Here is a 16,226-nt window from a genome sequence, read left to right as displayed (position 1 = left end):
GGTGTGGCTTTCTATAATATAATTCTCAGAATTGGATAAAATTGTCCCTAATGCACCAACCAACAACTAGGGAAATACCCATGCACTTACATGACAAATGTATATGAAACTAAGAAGATAAACAAATAATAATAAATATGATAAACAAAGAAAAAAATTTAAGTACATAAAAATTATAAATCAATACAATGAATATATTGGCTATAACTAGAATTATACTATTTGAATAGCAGGTCATGAGTTATCTCCTTATACATGCTCAAGAGACACAAAAAAAGGCCAATTTTTACAGATGTTACAAAGGGAAGATAAGCATCAAATAAAGGCTTAATTAGTTGATATGTGTGGTCCTGTGGGATCATCAGCTTCTTGTACTGACTTGGAGATATTCATCGCTGAACCAGAAAAGATAAGATCCAGATTTAATAGTGTCAAAACTGATTTTCCAACAAAATAGGTCAGTCAAAATTAGTGGCCAATTTTTCAACCCAGGTCAGAACCATGGAAAAGAGAAACACAAGCCAGAATAATATACAAAGGAGGGAGGTCAAGTGATAGATGTAACAATAGCTGGCTCACAATCTGCTGTTCAGACAGCAGAAAAGTGAAGTGGGCTTATCTCCCACAAATACTACTGTATTTGATAGTGTGACACTCAATGAAGCTGACTTAAAATGAAATGGATCTGTGCTCTGTGGTCATTCCACTTATGTTTACAAGCATCCCACTGGGAGAAAATTCAATTGTCCATATTGAGATGAAAACTTCTTTTTTTTTTCATTTCTATCAGCCTAATTTTATTTAAGTTGTTACAGAATTAGACATTGGAGTCCTCTGTTTTTTGTTGCTGTTGTGGTGGTTTCTTTTTCTTTTTTTTTTTTTTTTTCTTTTTTGGTTTGTTTGTTTTTTTCCCCCCATTACAAGTCAGAGTTTGTTGCACCATAACTTCCTCATGGCATTTTTCACTTCTGCATTTCTCAGAGTGTAAATCAGAGGGTTGAGCAAGGGTGTCCCAATAGTGTAAAACACAGCCACCATCTTGTCCACTGGAAATGTAGTTACAGGACGAGTATATGTGAATATACATGGGACAAAGAATAAGATGACAACAATAATGTGGGAGGTGCAAGTAGAGAGGGCTTTCTTTCTTCCTTCTGCACTCTGGTTATTCAAAGAATGTAAGATAAAAATATAAGAGGTAAGCAGGACTATGAAACTTACCATGCAGATAGCCCCGCTGTTAAAAACTATGAGTAAATTTATTGTGTAAGTGTCCATGCATGCAAGTTTCAGCAATGGAGTCATATCACAGAAATAATGATCAATAACATTGGGTCCACAGAATGGTAGTTTCAAAGCCAAGAAAATCTGTGAAGAAGAATGGATACAAGATACCACCCAGGCCAGATTCACCATTGTATCACAGACTTGCTGGCTCATGATAGTTGTGTACCGCAGGGGCTTACAAATGGCCACATAGCGATCAAAAGACAGGAAGACGAGCACTAAGACCTCCAAACACCCAAAGAAGTGAACTGAAAAAATCTGGGTCATGCACTCATTGTAGGAGATGACTTTCTTCTCAGATAGAGAATCTACTATCATCCTAGGAGCAGTGGTGGTTGAGAAACAGGCATCAGCAAAGGATAAGTGGAAGAGGAAGAAGTACATGGGACTCCCAAGTGTCCGGCTGCATCTTATGGTCATTACAATCAGTAAATTTGCCATCAGAGTTGCAAGGTATAGAAACAAGAAGACCACAAACACAACTTTCTCCTTTAGAACATTTTGGGTTAGCCCAAACAGAATGAACTCATTCACACTGCTATTCAACTCCATCATTACAGTGAGTGTAGAAATTGTTCATCTGCAGAGAAATTTGGAGAAATAGTGACCTGGCAATAGTGGTGAAATTGATTCAGAATTGCACTTTTATAGTTCTAATTCCATCAACACATAAACCTATGGCTCTCAGTTCTTCATATATTGAAATCACTTGGAAAAGCTTTGGGTTTTTTTGGTTTGTTTTTGTGTTTTATTCTGTTCTTTTAATGTTAATGTCCATGATTTAACCATGAGCATTAGCTGAAGGTCTTCTTATGTGGACTGAGATTTTCAGGAATAACAAAGCTCTCAAATAATTGTGAGCTCTGCCAAGTTCTGAGAACTAATGACTTTGCTCTATGATCTTGATCAGATGACTTTAATGTCTTGAAGCCTTTTCTTCATTTGACAATTAGACACTCTAACAGATACTTTAATAAGTATATACTTATGTGTATTAAGTGCATGTAATATATAATATGCATTATATACATAATATAAATGTATATTATATATTTGTAATGTATATATTTATATATGTATATCTATTTATATATAATCATATATGATGTATATATTAAAAATAATATCCCTTATAACTTTAAAACATATATACTTGGAGACTACCTTTTAAAAACCACATTCCTTGATTTGGACATGAGTTTGCAACTATTATTCCTGACCTCTTGAGTATCTTGTTTGGATTATGCTTTAAGAGGAAATTACTTCCATAGATTCAGAGTCATGGTGGTAATAATTTTACCTTTATTACTTCTGTTTAGGAAATTACTATAATTTATCTTTATTCTGTCTTATAATACATTTGCAACTTTTAATACTGATGTCAAATAATCAAAATTTATTTTGGTATGTGTTTTGAGAAACTCTTTCTGATAAATCATCAATCCTTTAATTAATCAATAACAACATCAGATCAGCCACTAGTATGTACTAACTGCATACTCATATCCACAATCTATGTAAATGGCACAGAAATTTGTCCTCAGCTTCTTTACAACCAAGCAGGAGCAATAGCATACCGCTAGATAAGATTGTTAACTACATAAGAATTACACACATTGTGATAATACCAAGTGAATTCTGGCTCCATATGTACAAAGTTCCCTTGATTATGAACTGGCTGCTCAGTGAAGTTTCAAAAAGCCATCAGGGAGATTCAAATCAAAGCCATAATGAGATACCACTTTACACCAGATAGAATTGTCAAAATCAACAAGACAGTAAACCACAAGTGTTGGAGAGGATGTGGAGAAAAGGGAATCCTCTTACACTGTTGGTGGGAATGCAAGTTGGTACAGACACTTTGGAAATCGGTGTGGAGATTCCTTAAGAAATTAAAAATAGAGCTACCGTACAACTCTGTAATTGCACTACAGAGTATTTACCCCAAAGATACTGATGTAGTGAAAAGAAGGGTCATATGTACCCCAATGTTCAGAGCAGCAATGGTCACAATCACCAAACTATGGAAAGAGCCAAGATGCCCTTTAACAGATGAATGGATAAAGAAGATACGGTTCATATAAACAGTTCTTTGAAACTCAAGTAGTCCATAAGTTTATACTCACTTTCCCTTAGTATAATATACATTTTAAAATTACTTACTCAAATATCCATTTATCCCAATAAAATTCTATATGTAAACAAAACTTAAAACTTAATTGTCATCCAGCTAAAATAATATTGTGTAGAAAGATAAGCTAAAGATATTAAAATTAAAAGCTCTGATTGGCAGTCCCAATGATCTCTGACAGCTATAGAAAAGAAACAAATATATAATGATTACTTTGTTTTGAAACATCAGATTCCTAGGGTGTCTGGGTGGCTCAATCAGTTAAAGGGCCAACATTTGGTTTTTACTCAGTTCCTGATTTCATGGACCTTGGGATGAAGCTCCCCAGTTGAGCTCTGTGCTCAGCAGAAGTTTGTTTGGATATTTTCTCCCTCTGCCCTTTCTCCCATTCGTTCTGCCTCTCAAAAAAAAAAAATAAATAAAATCTTAAAAAGAAGGAGGAAGAGGAGAAGGAGAACAAGAGGAAGAAACATTAAAAAAAGGGATGGACCCAAAGGGAGGGAGGGCTTGACTGTGAAGTTAGGTGAGAATAGTCCATAAAATATAGAGGGTGAAATATGCATAGCTTCAGGTTAACATAGAGATGAGCACCATAAACTTATAGTCCCATTAAATTAAACGGTAAGTAACAGAGAAATGTGGGGGCAGATAATGTAAAGTCATGAAAGCCAGGTGAGGTGGTTCTATTTTCTTTTATTTTAAATAAGCATAAAGAAGGCCAAAGGCAAAATTTTGAAATAAAAGCGAAAATTTGAGGGCATTAAAACAAGAAAGTAACACTTATGGATGTATACATTATGTGAGATCAACACCACCACTCAGAGTTCTATCAGTGAATTCAGTCATTTCCTCATACTCCACACTGTCTTACCCTGATTTTGGATGATATCACGTTAACAGAGCATGATTTTTTTATTTGTAAAATTCTTTTTTTTTTAAAGATTTTATTTATTTATTTGACAGAGAGAGATCACAAGTAGGCAGAGAGGCAGGCAGAGAGAGAGGAGGAAGCAAGCTCCCTGCTGAGCAGAGAGCCCAATGCGGGACTCGATCCCAGAACCCCGAGATCATGACCTGAGCCGAAGGCAGCGGCTTAACCCACTGAGCCACCCAGGCGCCCCATTATTTGTAAAATTCTTAATTTTTAGTTTTACCTGTTGAAATTTTACAATTCAAATTATATTGGTATCAATAGTATTCCCTTGGTTTTCCCAAGTCAATAGCCTTCTTCCTCTACCTCTTATTTTAATGTGTATATATATATATATATATATATACACATTGTGACATATATATATATCACAATTCAATTAGGTGATTCTAGATTATATATTATTCTTGCTCTATAATCTTCAAACATCATTTAAACAATATTCCTCTTTTGTTATTTCATTTGACCTGCATGTTTTCTTGCAAGGTAGGTGTGGCCTCTTGCTTTATGCAAAGAGACATCTGTATGCAGAGTTTCACCTGAGATCAAGAAAGTTTCACTGAGTACAGTACAGTAAGGCTAGAACTAGAATGGAATGTTACTAGATAACATTTTTTTTCTCTAGCATTCAGCCATTGCAGCATATGAAACAATAAATCTCTATCATCACGTAGATTGCATCCAAGAGAAGACAAATCCTGAGCCATTAGAGGATACCAACTGATACATTAACTCCTGGTCCTGACTCCAAAAATCAGGTTCTGTAAACTGCATGGTGAGGTAAATGGAAAATTAGATACCCAAATGAATAATGGTGAAGAGGAAGACAGGGAAAATACAGAATACAGTCAGAGCAGGAAAGAGGAGACTGGGAGTGAACAGACACCAGGCATTGAAGAGTTAGGGAATAAGACACAAAAGACATACAAAAGAAGGAAGGTGAGCAAAAAAATAGTGAAGAGGGTTATTTGACCCAAGTTTTCATTGGAGAGTTCAATTTCTTTCCTCCTGACCCACCCCATGATCTCTCACCCCAAAACCAGACAAAAGTTTTAGTTGTGGGTCATAAACAAGGGGTTAAAAAGGTCTTGAAAACCCATGAGTATAGAAAATGCACTCCTACCTTATATTCTATCTCAGAAAGATCACCACTGACCTAAAACTTTTCAAATCAGGGAACTCCTCAAGATAGAAACTTCTGCCAAGTTGGCCACAATGCCATGCTGAAGTTTCCTGCTCTACCCCACCCCTGCATTAAGCATAGATTATTTGAAAGGTAGTAAAGGCTTCTGCTGAGGCTAGGAAAGGCTTGGGAACCCTGGGCCATCTCGGCCCCTCATGGATGGAAATAGCATCCAGGAACTTCATAATTTGTTAGAAGACACTCTGAAAATAGATTCCATCAGATCAGTCTTGACAAGACAATGTGAAGAAATTATCTCAGACAGATGAAAAACTTACCTCTTTGCTTGTGAGGAAATAGATGACTTCCAATAGAATAATTTTTTTTTTTTTGTATCTTCAACTTTAATTTACTTAGAAGGTGAATCATATGAAGATTGAATAAAACATACAAACTATACTTCACTGAGGTTTCTCACTGGTTTTATCATAAGAGGTGATGGGATGTAGAGAGTTTATGCAGAAAGGGAACTCCACATGTGGCCTTACATCACACAGTTCTTCCCCAGAAGCACTAAGTCATACAAAAACAAGGCCTACATTGGAGCAGGGGAGACATTCATGTAAAAAGAGAAATTTATTAATTCAGTTCCTCAAAATTTTGTGGAGGAACTTTATCCCTGCACTCTGAGAGATAAATTCTTCTGAAGCCACTTCTCTTTCCAGAGTTGCTCTTTTGGAAAACACATGAAGTAACTGATTTCTTCCACAGCACTGCATATTTATGGCAACTCTCACCCAAGTTTTACAAATGCCTAAGGCAGGCATCCAGCCTCAGGAACCCCAGGAAAACCATTACTCCCAACCCAGTCCCAAAGGATGTCTAATGTGTTAACTTGTTCAGATGGTCCATGGGCAAACACATGCTTTGGGGCCAATTAGTTAGCTTCAACTCACTGTGAACTGCAGGAGAGAAAACTCTGCTTTCTTCTCCATAGGCTTTGCTTAAACCCATCTCTTCTAGAAGCATGAAAGTTGTTGAAATCAGTTAAAGGTTTAGATAGATGAAGTATGTCTGGTAGACTGACATGTGTCCTGGCCCCACCAATATTTTCTATGTGATGTTAAGCAAGTTTTTCACCTTCTTTAATTTCCAATTTTCTCTTAGGAAAAGTCAACTGATAATAACATTTTCCAGTCTGTTTGTTTGTTTGTTTCTTTCTTTCCTTCCTTCCTTCCTTCCTTCCTTCCTTCCTTCCTTCCTTCCTCCCTTCCTTCATCTTTTTTAGAGAGAAAGAGTGCACAGGAGTTGTGAGGAAAGGGGAAGAGGGAGAGAGAAAATCTCAAGCAGGTTCCATGCCCAGTGTGAAGCCCCACACAGGGCTCAATCTCATGAGATCATGACCTAAGCTGAAATCAAGATCAGACACTCAACTGACTCAGCCACCCAGGCACCCCCATTATTTCTTAATTTTTAATAATTTGTTCAGTTCCCCATTCCTAATCTTACCTATGTTCCTAAGTCAATTTATAGAGGAAGATAGGAGAGAAAGAAAGAAAGAAAGAAAGAAAGAAAGAAAGAAAGAAAGAAAGAAAGAAAGAAAGAAAGAAGAAAAATAATTTTTGAATATATGTATTGTGTATTGTCTTCTATATTTTCTTTCTTTTTTTTTTTTTTTTTTTTTTAATATATGTGCCCTTCCTGGGGTGCCTGGGTGACTCAGTCAGTTAAATCTCTGACTCCTGATAATGGTTCAGGTTATCATCTCAGGGTCATGAGATCCAGCCCTGTGTCTTGTTCTGCACTCATCACAGTTTCTTTGTTCATCTCCCTCTGCTCCTCTCCCTGCTTGCTCTCTCTCTCCTCCTTCTCAAATAAATAAATGAATAAGTAAATAAATGTGTAAATAAATAAATATTTTTAAAAGATACATGCCCTTCCAACTACCAGAGAGAAAGTTGCTTGTGAATGGTTATAACCTACTTAAGATGATATAGATTGCATTAAAAATTACTTTTCATGTGGCAAATCATATTATTACCCAGCACTCTAGATATTTGGTCCAAATATCAACTACCAAGTGTGTCACTATCTTCTAGGCACCTTCGATGGGGATGAGCTGAGTCATGCAGGGTACAGGGGAAGGACAGAATGGGGAGACAGGAATGGAGGTGAGAGGATCCCACAAAAGATCGCACAATGTCTTGCCATCTTGCTGAAAGGTTTAGTGGCAACCATCAAGCCCTGGCACTTTACAGAAATGTCAGAGAAAATCACACCACAAAACCTGGTCTCTTTTATCACAAATGGACTGGAAGAATCCTGAGGAAGGTTTTTGGTGTGTCACTTAAGATCTTAGAACTCAGGGGGCGCCTGGGTGGCTCAGTGGGTTAAGCCGCTGCCTTCGGCTCAGGTCATGATCTCAGGGTCCTGGGATCGAGTCCCGCATCGGGCTCTCTGCTCAGCAGGGAGCCTGCTTCCCTTCCTCTCTCTCTGCCTGCCTCTCCGTCTAATTGTGATTTCTCTCTGTCAAATAAATAAATAAAATCTTTAAGAAAAAAAAAAAAAGATCTTAGAACTCAGCTTCTCCATCAATTGAATGGGAATATAAATACCTACCTTTAAAATGCTTCTGGGGGTGCCTAGGTTTCTCAGAGGGTTAAGCCTCTGCCTTCAGCTGAGGTCATGATCTCAGGGTCCTGGGATCAAGCCCCATATCGGGCTTTCTGCTTGGCAGGGAGACTGCTTCCCCTTTCTCTCTCTGCCTGCCTCCCTGCCTACTTGTGATCTCTCTGTCAAATAAATAAATCAAATGCTTCTGTAAATCTTAAAATATTTAACATAGAAAATAATGAATCCCTGGCTCAGAGAAAGCACAGAAGAAATATTCATTTGTTTTTATTAATCGTAAACATGAGGAAAGGAAAACCAGAGAAGTCAAATATCCCACAGAGTTCCCACAGCTAATTGGTAACAGAATTGAGTTTAGAATCGACATCTCTTAAGTACAAGTCTAAATCTCTTTTATGTTCATATGATGTGCACAGTAATGTCATAAGATTTCTTGGCCTGGAAAACAATAACTGACAATGAACGAGTCCCTGCATTAAATTTCCCAGTCCAAAAGTCCTAAATGAACTTCTTACTTTTGAAGGAATTATTAAGCTCTCCATTCTGGTGGGGAAATTTTGGAGGGTAGTTTGCAAGAAGATCCTGAAGTGGCCAAAGGCAAGAAGGTGAGTCAACAATCTCTTGAAGTTTCTTCAATCTCTGAGTCAAATGACCTTTAGCGCTCATTAAATTTCTTGTACACCAAAAGACTGGATGACATCTGGATTCCAGGTTCTGTCAAAGCAATTCCAGGATTTCCTGAATTCACTTGACTATGCTCATCCCATCATGGAAACTGTGTGGAAATAGAACAAATGCCAACTGAGGTTTGTCCTAGTTTGAGCCAACTTTGTCTTCAATTTAGCAACAGTCAGGGCCCTGATTTAAAATCTGTTTATTTAAAGTTGTATCTTACAAGGGAAGGTTTCCAATGAATAACTCAGAAATTCTGGCTAGATAAACCCAACTAACACAGTGAAAATTTGAGGGAATAAACGATATTAATGTGATCAGAAATACTTTATGATTAAAACTCAGATCACTGAGAGCAAGATTTGTTTTTGTACACAATGAAAGAATGGACAGAGAGTAAGAATAAGAAAGTCATAGAGAACAACGGCTTTATTTTCTATTTGAATATGTATATGTATATCACATATATGAATATATACACACACACATACACTCACATATATATATATACACACACAATAATAATATTTTACCATTTTCAAGATTTAATATCTGTAATAACTACATTCCTTTGCCAAACATGACACCTTAGTGTATTAATGTAAAAGATATGATACATCATGATATATCATGAACCAAAAACAGGAAAAACAAAATTCCCTGCCTCACCTAGAGTTTACAGTCCATGAGAGGAGGCTGACAAAAATAAAAAAACTAAGAATAGGAAAATTAAATTATATCTGCATATCAGAAAGTAATAACTTCTCTAGAGCAACTTTTAAAAAAATAAATAAATAAGAGTAAATGGGGAAGTGGGATCACGAAATCCAAGGTGTGAGTTCATCTTTTTCAGAACATAGTCATATGATGTAGGGAATCTTATTGCTCAGTTTCTGATAATGCTTGATCTCTTCCATTCTTGAGTCATGACTGTTGTCTTCATCAATCACAAAGATCAGTATCCTACACATGAGCTTCTTCTCACTTGAAATAGTGTATGTTTCTGTTTTTAATCTCTCAGATTTTTTTTTCATTTCTTACAAATTTACCAAATCATGGGATGAGTGGCAAGAGTCCTGAAGGAAAATTTCTATTTATAATCTTTTATTGAATCTTAGATTTTAAGAAAACATAATCTCCAACTCCTTTTAACTTACTATGAAGATACTGAATTACCAAATCAGAGTTGATAACTGATCTAAGGGTGAAAATATTTTCATAGCCCCATATTACTGGGTCGTTTTTATTTTTGTTTTCATTATATAAGCACCTATTAAAGAGACCCAAACACACAAAGCTTTTGTCTCAAAAATTTGACTTTTATTCTTCACAATTTTTTTTAAACTTTAATATTTCATTTGTCACTACAACCCACTATCAGTCTGTTCCATACTTTCTTTATGGCATTTTTCATTTCCCTATTCCTGAAAGTGTAAATCAAAGGATTGAGCAAAGGAGTTAGGATGGTGTAAAATATAGCCACCATTTTGTCAAAGGAGAAAGCAGATGGAGGTCGTGCATACACAAATATGCAAGGGACAAAGAACAAAACCACAATAGCAATATGAGATCCACAGGTGGAAAGAGCTTTCCGCTGCCCTTCAGGACTATGGGTTCTCAGAGAGAGCAAGATGACAACATAGGAGACAAGCAACAAAGAGAATATTATGATGCAGATAGACCCACTGTTGGCAACCACCAAAAGGCCAAAGATGTGAGTGTCAGTGCAGGCAAGCTCCAGTAATGGGTACAAATCACACATGAAGTGATCAATGACATTGGGGCCACAGAAGGGAAGTTGGAAAGTAAAGAGAATTTGTATCATTGAATGCAGAAAACCCCCTGTCCAGGCTATACCCATCAGAATGCCACAGAGCCGCCAGTTCATGATGGTTGTGTAGTGTAGGGGCTTACAGATGGCCACATAGCGGTCATAGGCCATAGCTGTGAGGACAATCACCTCCACCCCAGCAAAGAAGTGTTCGGCAAAGAGCTGGGTCATGCAACCTCCAAAGGAGATGGTTTTCCTCTCATAGAGGGAGTCCACAATCATCTTGGGGGCAATGACAGTAGAGAAGCAGGCATCCAGGAAGGACAGGAAAGCCAAGAAGAAGTACATGGGTGAGCCAAGGAGTGCTGGGCTGCTTCTGATGGTCACCACAATTAGCAAGTTGCCCCCGACAGTTGCAATGTAGCCAAACAAAAACACAACAAATACTATTTTCTGAATATTAGGATTCTGTGAAAGCCCCAGAAGGACAAACTCAGTTACAAAGCTTTGGTTTTGCATGATTTCCAAGGGAAAGCTCAAAGCTGCCAGAAGAAACATGTAGAGTCTACAATTATGAGAAAGAAAAATGTGTTTCAGACAGTGCAATGTGATACAGTAGTCATTAAGAAGTTGGTGCATCCACATGAGAAATTATATTCTGTATTTCTAGCATCACTAAGAACACAAAATTCAAAATTTGTTGAAGCTGCTATTGGGAGGTCAGGAAGAATTGAGGAGGAGAAAAATACTATTTTTAAATATTATTAAATACTTTTACTAAATACTTTAAAATAGCCAGAGCTACAATAAGGGGCAAAGGAGGTATCCACATGTGGAGAAATAGTTTATCTCAATTGCCAACTCTAGTCACTTAGCAGTGGCTTCCTGGAGTAAACTGTTGAGAAAGATTCTAAGGAAAGGGGTATGATACTGGAGTTATCATGTCCACCCATGTGCACAGAATAGGAGCAGAGGGCATTTGCATGTTATCCTTGCTAGGAGTTTGCATGATCTGCAAACAGGAGAATAACATTCATATTAAGAGGCACTTGCAAATCATGGCTACTCTCCAAATATTTCTTTAAACATCTGAAATAAACTTGGCCTTTAAGATGAGTTCATTCATTCCTTACAAAAGAAAGATACATGGGAAAGCTCCTACAAACACAGAGCAAGCATCCATGTGTTGAATTGTTTGTTTGTTTGTTTTTCATCATTTTAAAATAAGAACTGGAATTTAGAAGAAAAAAAAAAACCTATATCAGAGTGTTGCCATGTTGACTAAGTTAAACAATACAAAAAAAAAAAAAAATATTCTGGGCCTAGTGCCTAGGATAGAGTCCATGTTAGGTCTTATCCTTATTTTTCTGGTAGGAAACTCATACATACAAAGATAAAGTTCAGAACGCATGCTAGGTCTGGGATGTTAATAGAGAAACTTCAGTTCTAACATCTAACACCCAAGTCCTTCCCGCTGTGTCAACAGAAAGAAACAAGAACTTTCCTTTTCTTGCAAGAATGTGGAGCAGTTTGGCCTTTCAATTTTACATCCACCTGTAAAGGTTCAAGCCTTCTGATACCCTTGTTCATGTTTGGATGAAGCCCTTTGATGAAGGACACAGAACAAATGAGTGCAGAATCAGAAGATAATGCCCCAATTACTCACAGATACATATTGGTAACAGTCTGGAATTTTGATTACCCAGTCTCTACACACACAAAGTGAACTGGAAATTTTAATCCATCATAAGGTAAAATGTGTTTTTTTTTTAATTTAAAATCTTTTTTTTATTTTTAACTTTTTTATTTTAAATTTCTTTTCAGTGTAACAGTATTCATTATTTTTGCACCACACCCATTGCTCCATGCAATATGTGCCCTCCTTAATACCCACTACCTGGCTCCCCCAACCTCCCACCCCCCCTCCCTTCAAAACCCTCAGGTTGTTAAATCATGGTTTTTAAAAATATACTAATTCTAAAATTGCAGTGAAACTGTTTCACTTATATAATCATTTGGAAAATGCTTTTGCATTATTTCCAGAATAATAAACATATTTTTAGTCCTCATAGTAGGAAATCCTACCACAAAAATATTCTAAAGATTAAATAGGATGTATAACTTTTATAATGGAAGATGATGTTGTGTCATTTATAACGATGAGAATTTAGAAATATCTAATGTGGTCAACAATAGGAGGATGTTTCTGTAATTCAGACCATGACAGATTGATAGCATCTGGTGTTGTCAGTAAAACACTAATTATTAATGTGAGGACATGAATGGTGAAGGATTTTTATAATATGTAAAATGAGAAAAGCAACAAATGTATAGTAACTCTGCCCATTTATAGAGACGTGTTAAAATAACCCTAAAATCAACATGTGAAGATTTCAAAAAGTATCTAGACAGAATGGCATAAACAATGAATTGTGGAACACTGAAAATAAATTTAAAAATAAAAATTTTTAAAATAGAATATAAGATAAAAAGGAAGTGAGTGAATGAAGCAAAATTTAAATTATTTAGTAATAAAAAAGAACTGCATGAATTTAAAATTAAAAAATCAAGCTTACTTTTTTAGGATGATTTATTTATTCTAGAGAGAGAGTATGAGCAGGAGGGGCAGAGGGAGAGAGAATCTGAAGCAGACTCTGTTGAATGCAGTGTCAGACAGAGCATGATCTCAAGACACTGAGATCAACCACCTTAGCTGAAAGCAACAGTCAGATAATTAAACCAATGGATCACCCAGACATCCCTAAAAAATCTTTGAATCCACAGCACCATCATTTTCCATCAACTTAGCTGTTCAGAAAAAAGGAGAGGGGGCTTGAGAATCATTTTATCAAATGTTCAGTATAATTAACTTGTGTAGGTGGAACTAACATAATAACATAACATAGCTTCTTAAACTAAAAATGTTAAACTATTATAAGCTTTTCATAAATAGATGTATCATGGCCCAAACTTTCCCAAAGATTCAAAGATCTATCCTTTTCAATAGCTGTACTCTTCAGTACACTGGAGGTGCACCAGAGATTGTTCAAGGATCCTCATGGCTGTAAACGGAACTGTGGACCATTTCCTGGGCTGTGACCTGGGGAATTTTGCCTCCCCACTCACCGCTTTGCCCACTATTTCCTTCCCATTCATTTTGGCACAAAACTAATTCTTGCATCAATCATTCTGAAAATAATAGAAATTCCTGTTTCAACTTTCAAATATATTTTTAAAACTATATGAGAATCTCAAGAATTTTGACATTGGAATGTTTAATGTCTTCATTAATCTCTCCAACCCTTTCTTTATGTGCTTCTAGATGCCTCTCTCTGTTTTACTCAACTTCCTTCTTTTCTATCAGCTTATCTTCTAGATCATGGATTCTTTTTCTGTTTCATTTACCCAGGCTGTTAGAGTATCCAGTTTAGAATGCAACTCATTCATAGCATTTTTTAGTCTGGCCAAATTAGATCTCATTTCTGCCCTTAGAGATTCTATATTGTCACTGATGATTTTTTCAAGCCTATGTATTTACTTTATGATTTCTCTCCTGAATTCTCTCTCTGACATCTTGATTATACACATTAGTTCTGTAGAGGAGGACATTACAAAAATAAAAACAACAACAACAAAACCAGAAACAAAAAACAGAAACTACTTGAGGAATTAATAGTAAGGTCACCATTATAAGTAGAATTTTGCAATTATATTTCAAAATATTTTAAAAATATAGTTAGTACAAATTAAAAGAGTAGATTAAAACTCCATTCTTAATGATTCTCCCTAAAATCCTACAATCCACTCTATGTCTGATTTGGGATCATTATTTTCTTCAGCAATAAAAAAAAATTATTCTTTATTGTTCCAATGAAGCATATTCTATTCCTTACAATCTGGATTCCCTTTCTCTTTTATCAATATTGCTCTGCTGATTCCATTAAATGTTTTATATTTTTACTATTTTATACTCTTACTGTGTCTGGAATTTGATTTCAATAAGATACTTGCTTAATGTCCTTAATGTCCTTAACTCTTAATGTCCTTAAGTCTTAATGTCCTTCCCTGTGCCATTTGTTAGGGATTTGTTGTGGGACTATAGAGTTCTGTATTATATATAACTCTGTAAATAGTAAACAGCACTTAAATTTGCCTGATAATGCTTCAGTATTCTTGCAGACTCAAAAAAATGCACCTCTTAACCTAAAATATCAGGATAAGGAAGGCATTAGAAGATGAATTATATATGAGAATATAATCAGAAAGAATAAAAAAAAATAAGATTACATGACTAGGACCAAAATAGGTACATGCTGCATTTCATCATCATTTGGATTTAACATCATTGGATTTAAAAAACTATGTAAATTCTAATTTTATTAGTTGCATTATTGATGCATTAGGTACTCCTTTTTTTTTTTCTAAGATTTTATTTATTTATTTACTTGACAGATAGAGATCGCAAGTAGGCAGAGAGACAGGCGGAGAGAGGAGGAAGCAAGCTCCCTGCAGAGCAGACAGCCCAATATGGGGCTTGATCCCAGGACCCCGAAATCATGACCTGAGCTGAAGGAAGAGTCTTTAATCCACTGAGCCCCCCAGGTACCCTTGTATTGGGTACTGCTAACCCTTTAAAAAATGTTTGCATTTTAAGAGCGGCTATTTATTGAGCACATATTATTGTGTCAAGTGCTGTCCTGTGAATGCCACATAAATTACTTTGTTTCCAAATCCTTTGAGACTTTTCATATATAATCTAGATAAAAAATGAAGATTCACAGTGAAAAAGTTATGTAGCTTGCTCAAGGTACACAGCTAAGTGATAGACTCATGCTTGCATTAAACCTAGTAGTTGAACAACAACAGCATTTTTTAAGTACTACATTACACTTTAAAATCCTCCTTGAAAATGCAAAATGTGCATTATAAATCTTACCATTTGTCAGTTTCTTGAAAATTCTGGTGATGGCAATCTCCTATACTGCACAGAAAAGCCCTTCAAAGGCCACCCTAAACTTGAAGTGTGTTTCCAAGTCTTAGATGTACATGTAAGAGGGAGAGAAAGAGTAGCTCTGGCTGACAAGGTAGAGAATGCTCCCCACTACTTATCAATCTTCAACATGGTCTCCAGGAAAAAAGTAAAGAAGCATAAGTTTCCTCCTTGATTTCCAACTGCAATTTAAAGAATTATCCCTGAGAGGACATGACCCTGTAGAATTGTTTCTCAGTTCTCCTCAGGGTTTGGCAATTGCCCATCAGTATGATTTTTCAAGACACAGTTTCCTGTGGTTTGATTTGATCAAGTATTTGCAAATCTTTTATGTCTCCAACCAATTAAAGTTTCTACTTTTTTTTTTCTTTTTTTCCAAATTCTCCTGGGTTTCTATTTAAAGACACTTTCCATTCCCTTCATATTTAAGAATAGAAAACTGTGCATTGGGATAGAATACAATATCTCTGTGCAGCATTAAGGCAAAATGTCCATGTACTTACCAATACAAGAGCTGAGTCCTGGGATCAAGTACAACATCAATCCACAAGGACCTGTAATGTGTTGGGAGTGGAGTAGCAACAGGTGCTTGTTAAAGATTAACACATTTTATGAATAATGTGCAAAAATGTATAGACTAATTTAAAATCTACTTTTTTATTCCTCAGTGCTTAAGCTATATATGTCATC

At 36.1% G+C, this 16,226-nt stretch overlaps 2 protein-coding genes across 2 annotated transcripts; both read right to left on the bottom strand.

Annotated features, from left to right (window-relative positions):
* Positions 1 to 924: 924 nt before the first annotated feature.
* Positions 925 to 1,839, bottom strand: LOC132008404 (olfactory receptor 4C11-like). Its single transcript, XM_059386944.1, has one exon. The coding sequence runs from the start codon at positions 1,837 to 1,839 to the stop codon at positions 925 to 927; it is 915 nt and encodes a 304-aa protein (XP_059242927.1).
* An 8,290-nt stretch (positions 1,840 to 10,129) lies between these two features.
* Positions 10,130 to 11,068, bottom strand: LOC132008385 (olfactory receptor 4C15). The gene has a single exon (XM_059386924.1). The coding sequence runs from the start codon at positions 11,063 to 11,065 to the stop codon at positions 10,130 to 10,132; it is 936 nt and encodes a 311-aa protein (XP_059242907.1). The 5' UTR covers positions 11,066 to 11,068.
* Between the last annotated feature and the right edge of the window lie 5,158 nt (positions 11,069 to 16,226).

The sequence above is a fragment of the Mustela nigripes genome, unplaced genomic scaffold (genome assembly GCF_022355385.1).
Source record: "Mustela nigripes isolate SB6536 unplaced genomic scaffold, MUSNIG.SB6536 HiC_scaffold_148, whole genome shotgun sequence".
Classification (NCBI taxonomy): Eukaryota; Metazoa; Chordata; class Mammalia; order Carnivora; family Mustelidae; genus Mustela; species Mustela nigripes.
Note: the sequence above shows the minus strand (reverse complement) of the source record. Positions and strands in the feature narration are given on the sequence as shown.